This window comes from Xenopus laevis, chromosome 4L, assembly GCF_017654675.1.
Source record: "Xenopus laevis strain J_2021 chromosome 4L, Xenopus_laevis_v10.1, whole genome shotgun sequence".
Lineage (NCBI taxonomy): Eukaryota > Metazoa > Chordata > Amphibia > Anura > Pipidae > Xenopus > Xenopus laevis.
Genome location: NC_054377.1, coordinates 99321676 through 99335755, shown reverse-complemented (window position 1 = coordinate 99335755; position 14080 = coordinate 99321676). Strand labels below are relative to the sequence as shown.

The 14080-nt window shown below is 35.7% G+C and overlaps 1 protein-coding gene across 1 annotated transcript in view; it reads right to left on the bottom strand.

Moving 5' to 3' along the window:
* Positions 1-13199, bottom strand: part of LOC108714376 (2-lysophosphatidate phosphatase PLPPR4) — a 34703-nt gene extending 21504 nt beyond the window's left edge. The window contains exon 1 of the mRNA XM_018258546.2: positions 12684-13199. Within this exon, the coding sequence (XP_018114035.1) occupies positions 12684-12761 (78 nt within the window). The 5' untranslated portion in view covers positions 12762-13199. The remainder of the gene's footprint in view (positions 1-12683) is intronic.
* Between the last annotated feature and the right edge of the window lie 881 nt (positions 13200-14080).

Below are 14080 nucleotides of genomic sequence, written 5' to 3'. Positions count from 1 at the left end.
TAACACACTCATAAATGTGTTAAAATAGTTTTATACATATTCTGACCTGTCCAGTTCTCTAGTGCGTGCAGATTTACTTTTTTTTTTACATACTCCACAAAAAATTAGCAGGAACATTGATTTGAACAGACATGCTAAATAATACAATTTTGAGAGCAATGTAACAACCTATTTTAAAAGCCATCGTATTATCATATTAAGGGGAAACCCAATCACACAATGCAAGGATTGCAGGGAAATTATAAAGGGCTTACAGTATATAAATTGTTAAATCAGAAATTCAGAACGTCCATAAGATTCTGTTGATAAAACTATTCACTAGCAAGCTACAAGTTGGTAAATATTATATATTATTTACATTAATTTACAATACTTGGAAGAATGAGGTTTATGTACCTGGAATTATTGGTTTATAGCCAGAAACATTAAAGTATGTCAATGTTCTCTGGGCCAGTAAGACCACATTACCATTAAAGGTTTTTCTGGAGCAAATAAAACTAAATATGCTATAATATCTCTGTGAATCTCCTGATACTGTTAACTATTAATTTTATTTTACACTAGGAAATTACTAATTGCAGCTTTTAATTATTGCAATTACTTGCAGTGCGCTGATGGATTGATGAAAAGAATTGTGACAAATTCATGTCTTGTTTCCGTGATCATGTATTTTATTCCTCAACTAGTAGAATATTTAAGAGAATGCAAAAAATCCAGTTTTGTTTAGCTTTACTTACAGTACAAATTGTGGAAAAGTTTTTTTCTACCACAACTTAACTAACATTTTAAAAAAGCAGGAATGTCTACTTATTTATTAAAAGATTCATATATAAAAAGCATGAATTAATAAAAACATGGAACCAATACCTCGAAACCGAAATTTCTCCAAATTTCTTGTGCATTTACAAGCAAAAATGAACTTAGAAAAAATCAAAAACCTTAAGGACAGCTCTTTTTGACTTCTAGATGACCTTGTCAGCTTTTAGATGGCATACGAGTTTTTCATGGTTTTTACTGTTAGTTATTTATCAAAGGTTGAATGTTAGAATTTTTTATACCTCGAATGAACTCAAATAATAGGTTATTTAAGAAAAAACTCAATGGAATAAACTTAATTCTGCGAATTTGAAACCCAAAAACATTAATTAATAGACTTTTCTGTGGAAAAAAACTCAAATTGCTTGAATTATTGAAGTTTTTGGGCAAAACCCTCCGAAAAAACCTGAACACGTGCAGGCTATTAACATCTTTGAATGGTTCAAAGGACCTCTGACATTGACTTATATGTGACCTCAACAGGTATTTTCGAGTTAAAGCTATTTACAGGGCCAGAGTATATTAAATCTCAAAAAATTTGAGGTTTATTGTTATACTTATTTATAAGTATATTTAAATATAAATAGTATGAAGACATATTTTGCAACTGGGGGTACTTTATTTATTATAATACACAAGTTTCAGTGAGTCATGTGACAGAAATGACATCAGAACTCACCGTATATAACTTTTGACATCACTACTCACCGTTTATAAGGATATAATTTACAGGATATTCATGGCTTTTGTGTATTATATGCATATAATACACAAAAGCCATGAATATCTTGTAAATTATATCCTTATAAACGGTTTCTGTTACATGACTCACTGAAATTGGTGTATTATAATAAAGTACCCCCAGTTGCAAAATATGAGGATATTAGAAGTTACCTCGGAGTTCCATGACCTGTATAAAAACACTCGACCTTCGGCCTCGTGTTTTAAATGGTCATGAAACTCCTCGGTAACTTATAATATCCTGATATTTTAAAAGGGGGGGGTACTTTATTCACTATATATTATCCCTTTAAGAGCAAGTGTCGTAAATTATAAACGAGAAAGAAAGAAAAAATATGTCTTATGGTTAGTTAAGTTAACAAAAAAAAGCTAAAGGAGTACAATTTTTCAGCTGTATCGCAGCTGTGATTCATCTAAATAAATTACATATTGCCATTGGTACAAAGGTTTAGGAGGCAGATCAATACACATGAAATCTAAATTAAAGATTCTTTTAAAAAGTATGCTGTCCAAATTTCCTGGAGCGTTACAACTTGCCCTTTTCAACATAGCTATTACAAGTCTATCTAAGGCTCTGGTGTAATTAAACACTTTGTTTAATGGAATGTAAAGTTAAATAGGATTTGCTTACTCTGATTGTGACAAGGCAAGGGATACTGCTATTTCTGCAGTTAGTCTGGGGACAGGCCTCCCTAACAAAATCAAACCTCGTCAATTATTAAAGCCAGGCAATGCTGTAACTTGCACATATGATGACATTGTATCCATCCTTTTTGTCCAAAAGGTTCTAATAGGTTTATCATGCTGTCTTCTGGTCATTATAACTCTTACTGCATCCAAATAATTACTGCAATTCAATAATTTCCATTGGGTGGTAATTTTGGATGATGGGATAAATCTTGGGCAATAATTATAAAGGGCTTATATATTATTCATTGGAACATTTTAGTGAGTGTAGATGCTTGGTAGAACTTTTGGCTTCAAAGGGCAAAACAAGTACTTTTCACTGGGTGATGCCAATTTGCTAGGTATCCCACAGTAAATATGTTTAAACCTTAGAACCAAATTATATTCAAAAAATGCACCAGCCTTGGGTCCTTTTTAATTTAGTACAGCAATCCTCTAGCATTGCCCATAGATCCCTTGCAGTGGCCCATGACTACTTGCATGTACAGTAGAGTCAAATTGTTTTACATCATTATCAGAGATGTATTTGGGTTCTGTGTAGGGATGCACCAAATACAGGATTCGGCCAAACTAAATCCGAATCATTAAAATCACATGACTTTTCACCACAAAACAAGGAAGTAAAAACATCTTTCCCTTTCTACCCCTAATTTTCATATGCAAATAAGGATTCAGGTTTGGTATTCACCTAAATCTTTCACAAAGGATTTGGGGGTTCTGTCCAAATCCCAAAATAGTGGATTTGGTGCATCCCTAGTAATGACTGCCCCTCCCTTCAGTCATGAGTAATAGAATCTGCACTGGGGAAATTAAGTGCACAAATCTGTTATTTGCAGCATCTTGTACTAGTTGCATATGGCAAAAATATGCCATATATAATGGGCTCATCACAATTAAAATTCTGATGATGCGTATTACTTAGCAAAATGTGCATGCAATGATTACACACCATAATCTATATGTGCCAAGACCTGTGCATGTATTAAGATGTGTTTTTGAGCTGTACCAATTTGAAACTGAGGCCTAGCAGACCAAGACCATATTTACCAAGGCCAGTATAGTGATGATGATCCATTACTCGAAACAGGCTGGTGCAGCCTCACCAACTTTCTGCATCATATACACCATGTAAATATGCATTTATATAGTACACATATATCTGTCACCTTTGTGCTCACAATGAAATTTGTCCACACAAAATGATATTTTGAAGACCATTTAAATGGGACCTGTCACACCAAGGTCAAGCAAAATAAACTTTACACTATTGAAATCATTTAAATCTTATTTTCTTCATTCTTTTGGAATACACAATTAGAGCACACCATTTTGTGAACGCTGTTATTATATCAAGATTAGATTCATCCAATAATGTTGTATAATACACAAAAGCCATGAATATCCTGTAAATTATATCCTTATAAACGGTGAGTAGTGATGTCATCAGTTATAAACGGTGAGTAGTGATGTAATTTCTGTCACATGACTCACTAAAATTTGTGTATTATAATTAATAAAGTACCCCCAGTTGTAAAATATGAGGATATTATAAGTTACCTCGGAGTTCCATGACCTGTATAAAAACACTCGGCCTTCGGCCTCGTGTTTTTATATGGTCATGAAACTCCTTGGTAACTTATAATATCCTTATATTTTACAAGAGGGGGTACTTTATTCACTATTTATATGTCAGACCTGATGCCCATGTGCTGGCTATACAATTATTGGCTTGTGAGGAGGGAGGGGGAATGTGAGGAGTGCAGTGACATATAGGAAGTGCAGAATCGAAAGTGAAAGTAATTGCCTGCCTGAGACATAGAGGTGGGGCAAGGAATATATGATTGACAGAAGATATTTTTAAATACCTTTATTACAGTATTGGAAGTTTTCATAATGGTTTCATGTTTAATTTGAAAAGGACCTTTATTATACAGCTTTCTAATTCTGGGTGACAGGTCTTTTTTATACAGATCACAGAAACCCAATGTAATTTTCAATATAATTTATAGTTTGCTGTAGGTGCTGTATTAACTCTTAAAATACACGTGTGGGCATTTGACTAAGATTTGTTCATAATTTACGCTTGTGTGCATGTTTGTGGTAGACATGGTAAATTGCCTTCTCATGAGCAACTGTCCCGTTTTTAGAGGGACAGTCCCCCTTTTGACAGCTCAACCCGCAGTCCCTCGTTTGTACTGGAAAGTCCTGTGTTTCTCTGCACTGAACAGCCAGAAAAGGAAACACAGTTTCTTACTTAATCAGCTTTTAGCAGATAGCCCAGAACAGCCACAGCAGCAGATAAGATACTTTTGTAACAATTCAGAGATAAGCAAATAAATAACAATGTAAGATAACAGGTCCCTTGGGAAAAGTTAGACTCACAGCTTAAAGGGCAATTCACCTTCATTAGCAAAACTGTAATAACTGAAAAAAATGTGTTCAAACTATCTGCCAAATTTTGTAAAATGAACATGGTAATTAGGGGGTGGTCAAAATTTTTTTTGCTGCGCTACTCACTCAACTTTTTTGTCCCTCTTTTTATTTCCAAAATGTTGAGATGTATTTTCTCGTGTGTCTTGGAATTCTGAGGACTCCTTATATCACATACTGTATTTATTTCCCAGCTTTCTAAATGTAGTTTAACTACAACACCCAGCCCCCCCCAGTAGATTTTTACTATGGAGGATGGTCATTTAGAAACTGCTGAAGCCTTTAGATTGGATCTGTCTGTTATACATGTTATTTACATGCACATTATGCCTTGTTACATTTGAATGACATTACAGCTATATCATAATGCAGCACTGATTATTTATCAGGTGTCAGAGAATTGATTATAATTCTATTGTTTATATACTTGATAACAATTAGTTCAATTAAAAATCTGAATCAAGGATGAATTTCTGAAATCTAAAACAGCCTCATTTCTGTGACATTCATTTTCTAAAAAATACCTCTGCTGTTACATTTGCAAAAGGAGACTCAACTAAGTATTGATGTAATATCTCTGTTGGGGTGCCCAAATTTATGCACCTGTCTAATTTTGTTATGATGCATATTGCATATTTTCTGTTAATTCAATAAACTTTATGTCACTGCTAAAATACTACTGTTTCCATAAGGCATGTTATATATTAAAAGAAAGTTGCTACTTTGAAAGCTCAGCCAATGATAAATAAAACTCCAAAGAATTAAGACGGGTTCCCAATCCCAATATATATATATATATATATATATATATATATATATATATATATATATATATATATATATATATATATATATATATATATATATATATATATTATCAAACAAAAAAGTCCAGACCACTTGCTTAATGAAATAAAAAAGATTTTTACCAAGCAAGAAATTGCAACGTTTCGAAGCTCCCGCTTCTTTACCAAGGTCTGCACTCCACTCCATTTTGTACAAATATATATATATATATATATATATATATATATTTATATATATATATATTAGAGATAGTTATTAACAGGTTTTAGAGTAGAAGATAATGCAGTATGTGGGATCATTATGTGACTGCAGCTGACTTTTGACTTAAAGAACCAGTTTTAAAATGAAGGACATAATGAAATACTAACAATTCCAAACTTCACAAACTTCCTCTTTTCTTGGATGGTGTCATTGGAGATGAGGTCAAATAATTTTAGACAGATTGGTGTGGAAGTTACTTGGATATATGTTTGAAGAAAACACATAATCTTATGGATTACAACTCTATAAGAAGTTATCGGCATTGGACATATTTTGCCAAATAAATGTACAAGCTTCTAAAATGTAGTGAGTAGGATATTGTCATTGCAGTAGATGTAATTTTTTTGATACACTGCCACATAAATGTTTACTCTATAAAACAACATCTCAGTCTTCATTACCTTAATTGTGCAGGGCTAAAGACATTGAAAACATTGTACAAAAGTAGCTGGCAAGAGCAGTATCCTCTAATTAGACCAAGGTTTTAATTGGGGCACCACAAGAGTTTGGATCCCTGCCACTTTTAATTTATGAGTTTATCAGTGACACAGAAAACATATAAGATGTTCCATCCTTACAGTGGGATGTGGACTTTACACAGGACTCATTTGCTTATAATGGTCACCACATAGGATTCATCCATTTGCAAAATCACTTGCCAGATTACAGTTAGTTCTCAGGATTTATATATGATTACATTATCTCAACAGAAAAGTAACAACAACAACAAATGGGTGTAATATTTTGAAACTTTGTAGAGGGGCTATGAAGTAGCAGAGCTAATGCAGACCTGGACTGGCAATCTGTGGATTCTGGCAAATGCAGAGGGGTTGCTGTAAAATGACATAGACTATTTAGTGTGCCTGTGGGGGACAGTTTGGGCCTCTACGTATTTAAAGGGGTGATTCACTTTCATTATAAAATGTGTATGTCTGTTTCTCTCCTCTAAATACACATCTTATCAATATACACGCATTATAAAATGTAAAGGGTTAAGGAGATATCAACTATTCAGTAGACTATTTAAGGATCTTTCCAATACAGCAGATCGCTTACACCTTCTCAGTCCTCCATAGTGCGTTTTTCGTCACATGTAGTTTGAGCACTGCTTGAAGTAGTGACGTGGTCCAGTGAATAGAAATATGCATGACTGAAGAGGAAAGGGCACATGCACATCAACGCTTGAAGTGCCCAAAAAAGATGCGCCTAGGAGGACTGAGAAGGGGCGACCACTTGCAATGGAAAGATTCTCAAATAGCTTATTGAGGTGCATTGGAAATTGGAAGTTGATATCTCCTTAACCATTTAATTTTGGTAATGCATGTATATTGATGAAATGCTTATTTAATTTAGAGTAGGCGACATACAAATTTTATTTTGAAAGTGAACCATCCCTTTAAATGCCAGGGCCTGTTTTGAATCCCAGTCTGGGCCTGAGCTAATGTCAGTATGAGGAGCAAGGATTACATTGAGACCTTCCTTGATCTGCATGCAAACATAACTGAGGCTTGAAAAACACTAAGGGGCAGATTCACTAACTTCGAGTGAAGGATTCGAATGAAAAAAATTCGAATTTCGAAGTATTTTTTGGGTACTTCGACCATCGAATTGGTTAAATTCGTTCGAATTCGAACGAAATCGAACGATTCGAAGTAAAAATCGTTCGACTATTCGACCATTCGATAGTCGAAGTACTTTCCCTTTAAAAAAAACTTCGACCCCCTACTTCGGCAGATAAAACCTACCGAAGTCAATGTTAGCCTATGGGGAAGGTCCCCATAGGCTTGCTAACCTTTTTTTGATCGAAGGATTTTCCTTCGATCGTTGGATTAAAATCGTTCGAATCGTTCGATTCGAAGGATTTAATCGTTCGATCGAACGAAAAATCCTTCGATCGATCGATCGCAGGATTAGCGCTAAATCCTTCGACTTCGATATTCGAAGTCGAAGGATTTCAATTCGAGGGTCGAATTTCGAAGTATTTTTAACTTCGAAATTCGACCCTTAGTGAATCTGCCCCCAAGTTTAAATCAACATGCTACCTATACCCTTAATGAGCCTAAATTAAATGAACTTATGTAAAAGGGACTAGGAAATGATTGTAGGTATTAGAAATGAGTTGCTGTAGCAGGCTATACCTGCTGGTGTCACCAAGGGCCTATACAACATTACAATTCTGCAATATTTCAAATGGTAATCAAATGTTGCTCTTCTGTGTCATATGTTTTTTGAGGCAAATATTTTCTACCTTTTAAAATGTTACCATTGGATTAGCTGCCAAGATCTACGAAGACTATTTCAGATGCAGTGTGGAAATAATGCTTATTTGCTCTTTTAGGTACTACAAAAAGTCAAGATTAATAGGTGCCCTAGATAATTTTGGACCTCTGAATAAAAAGTGACATCAAAGTTTTCATATAACTGTCCCTGTGACCTTGATACCAGTGGAGTCGTGCATTGAGCATAGCCCAAAAAAAGTCAGAAAAGCACTGCATTATTACCTAAGGGTAAAATTATTGCATTTTGAACATTTTGTACATTCCCCAGGTGCAGGTAATATAAGCAATTGTTGAAGCGCATTTCATATACCTTAGCATATTTCACACCTTAAATGGGTTTCACCCTAAAAAATAATTCCAAATTCATTTATACTGTGTTTGTCAAGTGACATAAATCTTAATTACACTATAAAACTTTAGTCTTGAAATTCACAATCACAGAATGCAGGAAAGTGCTATTTTGTGGGCACTGTGATTAAGGCAAGCTTTGTATTATGCCAAAATCGTGTCAGAAAGGGGAAACTAATGCACGTGGACATGCAAAGGCTACACGATTATAGACTGTGAGGAGGGAGAAGGGGAATGTAAGGAGGACAGGGACATCTAGGAAATGCTAAATGGAAAGTGAAAGTAACTGTCTAAAGGTGGCCAAAGACTCAAAGATCCGCTCGTTTGGCGACATCGCCAAATGAGCGGATCTTTCCCCGATATGCCACTAACTGCATGGCTATATCGGGGGTAATTCAAACTTCGGCCGTAAGGCCGAACGATCGAATTACGATGCGCCAAGGGGCTCCAATGGGTCGGTCGGGTAAAAATCTAACCTTCCCGATGGATATCGTGGCCAGAAATCTATCAGGAAGACCCGTCGGAAGCCCCCATACACGGGCAGATAAGCTGTCAAATCTGTCCAAACGACCGATATCGGCAGCTTTGTCTGCCCGTGTATGGCCACCTTTAGTCATAGAGGCTTGCTGGCAATATATGATTGACAGCTGGGATTTTTAAATACATTTATAAAAAGTATAGCTATTTTGATAAAAAAAGAATTTGGGTTTTTTGTTTGATTTGAGAAGGACTTTTATTAAAACTTTTATTTATTAAAGCTTTTTATATATGGTTGACAGGTATCCTTTAATATCAATTATATCTACCATTAGTTGCAAGTCTAATTCTCCAAAATTGCTGCATGTGGGTACCCATACAGTATATCACACATATACATATAAATCTTAATCTTTGTTTAATCCTGCAGGGGGAAGGGATTTTAATTGATGAATCCACCTTGGAATTTCATGACCTGTATAAAAGCACTCAACTGTCTCTCTCTCATTTGTTAATTAGTGGGTTTTAAATGAACCGGAAAAGGAGCTTTGGTAAGTATAAGGGGCGGGGGGGGGGAGGGGTGGTAGATCTGTACATGCCTGCTTGATACTGCCCTATTCAGCTCTATATTAATACATTCATTCTCATTTAAGGTGATCACCACTTGTTTAGATAAGGAAATCATACTTATAGTAAGTGTGGAATTCTCTCCCTGATGTGTTTGTACTGATAAAATAGTTTATTTCTATAAAGATGCCATATAAACTATAAAACATTTAGGGGTTATTTACTCTGAATTCAAAAATCACGAAAAATTTGTGATTTTTTTTAAAATAAAATTGGAAAAGTCCGAATTAGAAAATCCGGCATCTCAGACTTGTTGCATATAAGTCAATGGGAGAAGTCCCAATGATTTTTTTGGTTTGAGCTGTGTTTCGTGCAATACCCCAAAGTTTTTGTAGTTTTCGAGTGAAAATGGTGAAAAAATTGTGAAAAACGGATGAAAAAATCCCCAAAAATCTTGAAAATCTGATTTTTTCCTGCAAAGCAAATTTTCGGGAAAATATAATAATACATAAGCGTAAAAAACCTGAGCAGATTTGATTGGAGTTTGTAGCAGAAAATATTGAGATAAATTCGAACTTTGATAAATAACCCCCTTAAAGTATACTGTAACTAGGGATAGGTGGCAGAGGCATGTGCCTTGGGGTGCAATGGTGGGGAGGTTGCTAGTCATGTTGCTCTTTTGTCTGCCTACCCGTATTATGGGCCCTCATACCCTCACCACCTGTGCACAATTGATCCTTCACCCCCTGCCACTTTGTCAACACTCATGGATGCATTCCCCGCCCCCCCGCCGCTTCATCACTGCGCATGCACACAGAATGGTGGCGATGAGGTGACCACTGCACCAATCACAAAGAGCCTGTACTCTGAAAGGGTTTTACAGTAGTAATTTGCCTCTATTTAATGCTGTGCCCCCCACTAGAAGCATGGGAGGCAGCCATTCTGGGGCACAAAGACTACAAAGAGTGATGGTAAATGGAACATTTTCTAATTGGACCAGTGTTGTTAGTGGAGTACCACAGGGCTCTGTACTAGGTCCCTTTCTTTTCAACTTGTTTATTAATGCCCTGGAGGTGGGCATTGAAAGTACTGTTTCTATTTTTTTGCAGATGATAATAAATTGTGCAGAACTATAGGTTCCATGCAGGATGCTGCCACTTTGCAGAGTGATTTCTCTAAGTTAGAAAACTGGGCAGCAAACTGGAAAATGAGGTTCAATGTTGATAAATGCAAGGTTATGCACTTTGGCAAAAATAATATAAATGCAAGTTATATACTATAAAAGCAGTCCTTAAGAGGGATATAAATGAGCTGGAGAGAGTGCAGAGACTAAGTGCAACTAAACTGGTTAGAGGGACGGAAGACTTAAATTATGAGGGTAGACTGTCAAGGTTGGGGTTGTTTTCTCTGGAAAAAAGGCGCTTGCGAGGGGACATGATTACACTTTACAAGTACATTAGAGGACATTATAGACAAATAGCAGGGGACCTTTTTACCAATAAAGTGGATCACCGTACCAGAGGCCACCCCTTTAGACTAGAAGAAAAGAACTTTCATTTGAAGCAACGTAGGGGGTTCTTCACAGTCAGGACAGTGAGGTTGTGGAATGCACTGCCGGGTGATGTTGTGATGGCTGATTCAGTTTATGCCTTTAAGAATGGCTTGGATGATTTTTTGGACAGACATAATATATCAAAGGCTATTGTGATACTAAGCTCTATAGTTAGTATAGGTATGGGTATATAGAATTTAATTAAAAGTAGGGAGGGGTGTGTGTATGGATGCTGGGTTTTCATTTGGGGGGTTGAACTTGATGGACTTTGTCTTTTTTCAACCCAATTTAACTATGTAACTATGTAACTATGTAACATGCATGCCTAATTTCTCACTCACTCACTTATTATTATTATTATTGTTTATAAACAAACTTTGAATATATTGTTTGTTCTAAACAATAACAAATGCAAGTCCAGAATGTTCTGAATTTCTGTAGTCCTACACTAAACTACTCCAAGATGCATTTAATGCTTTAATGCACATAAAACTTACTGTGCTCTGTACATTTGATGGAACCATAATCCACTGCTCCGTTTCCATGGTTACTTCCTTTGTTAACATCATCAATTTTACTGCCATCAATATGGCTATGCTGTATTATATGCTATTTTAAATGTTAGAAATATTTCTGTGATCTATACTAATCAAGCAGAATGAGTTAAATATTGATGGGTTTCCAGTGCCTCTTGAACTGTCCTTGTACAAGGCCCTTCTGCTATTTAAATACATGTGTAAATCATAATATAAGGTTGCTTTATACTCTCATTCTCCAATGCAGCATGAAATACAAGAGCTTTAAAAAAAAAAAAAACATACAACCATTTTTAACTGTTGACCCTGTTTTATATTTAAATTATATTTCATTTAAGGCCACATCCTATACTAGCTTTTTACACCATAACTGTTATAACTATTAATTGTTTAATTAGTGTAATTTCAGGCAAGTATGGCCTTCTAAATGGGTAGAACTATATGACCTTCATTAACTCTTCTATCAAAAGATTTTCCCCTTTCTCCGCCTACTTAACAAAATAAAACCTATGAGAGGAGCAGTGATTAAACATTGCAGGGAATGTGGGAATTCAGCAATATTAGCATGTACTACATACCCATGTGAGATCAGAAATGGATAACCAGAACACGATCATTAATTAGAATATATATTTGTCCAAATAAAATCACATCATGTTATATGTAAACACATACTTTGCAGGTTGATGGGTTTTTAGTAAATCTAAAGAGATTTTCTGAATTTTCCACCAGCATATATATAAGACAAGCAAATCCCAGCAGAAAAAAAATGTATGCTTTTTTTTATCCTCTGATGCCCTGCTGCATTTAGTCATTTCCCCTACGGACAGAAATGCTAATTATTTTAAATGAGAATACATTGGTGACCGACAAAAGCCGAAATCAGGATGTAATTGCCATGACATAAAAGAGATGCAGTGATCCAGTAAATAATGGCTCTTCGGGATTTGTGGATAAAAATACCTGCATTGTACCTAAAGCAATGTGTACTTTCACAGCAGCATCCCCGGTATGTGTATTTTGTGTTGATGTAAAACGAAAGCCACTAATATAACACACAGGCTGTGTGTAGTGAACAGAGTCTCCAGATGCAGCCTTAACAAGCATGTTTCCCAGGCACAAGAAGACAAAAAAAAACAAGCGAGTACACAGCAAAGCCATAGATTCAGCACACACACTCACCTCCACAAAATAAAAGCATGGCAGCAATGTAACGCTGTCCTTTGTAACTCTCATTTTCTGTCTTTCCTTTGCAGACATGTCTGCTCTTCTTTCAGTCCAATCCTTTCTTTCTGCCAGACAGATTCCAAATGATCTTCCTTTAGCAAACCTAACGCTCAGTATTCATTTACCATTCCCTAGTGCCACCTATGGAGTGTGCAGCATTCCTTTTTTCTCCCCTTGCAGCAATACAAGTTCCCACACAGTTAAAGAAAATTATTCAGAATGCTTTACAGAGACTGTAATGGCTTCCGCAAAACACCCCTTTGCTTTGCTGTAGCTTCCAATGAGCTCTATTCGTTTCAGCATTAGAATTCACAGCTTATTGTCTGTACGAGGGCTGACGTCAAAAGAGCTATAGAGAAAAAGCTGCTCTGGTTTATGTGCAAGGGGGTGACTGCTGCTCCAATCTGATCAATCCTTCCACTTGACAGATGATGCAAAATTTGTCACTCAGGAGCAGAGACAGTCTGTCAGGTCATCCTGCGCCTGTATTAAGGGAATACTCTTGGAGTCTAACTCCTCACTTTGGTACTAGCTTGATGTATTGCCCCTGGCATTGCATGGCTCATGTAAATGTATTATACTTGCAATTACTAAGCCATAACCGTTGTTGTTTGTTTTTGATACACTTGTGCCTATGTTTCAGTTCTGAAGAAAGGTTTTGTCAACCTTTATCAGCATTACACTTTTATAAATATTTATGTTGTCTTGTGTTTTTCTATTAAAATAAAAAAGATGAGTATAAACAAAAACGAGACAGCAATGTGTTTCCTAGAGCAGATGAAACATTTCCTCCTTTTTAATACTGTTTAAATGCACCTATGTTCAATTGTACATAAACATCTTTATGCTGTAGGGAATTCAACATTTCAATGGCAATTCTAAAGTTGCTATGTAACTGGAAAAAGCCTCTTATTCATATGTAAAACAAAAGGGTTCAACACAGTTCAATTAACCATAAGCTTTATTCTAAGTGGTGCAGGGGTCTTGTATAAAGAGCAATAATACGGTTTGTGTTAAGTCAGTTGCTCCGCTTCAAAAGTAATGTGCATTATGAGTGTAGTATTCTTTATTAGTTTGTATTTATATATATTAATGTATAAGAGTGCATTACCAACTTTTCCTGCCATCCAGGGCTTGTCTTATAAGAAATGTTTGTGATCCAATTATTTCCTTAAACTGACATAAATAATCATTGGCATATGATGTCACAACATTTTTTTTAACTGCATTAAATGCCCTCCATGCTTTCAAACCTGCCCTATAGATATTTGGTTGATTTCCAGATTTCAATTAGGCAGGCCATTGGGAGGCTCCCATACATAGCGATTAGCGAATAAGTTGGCCATTGTTTC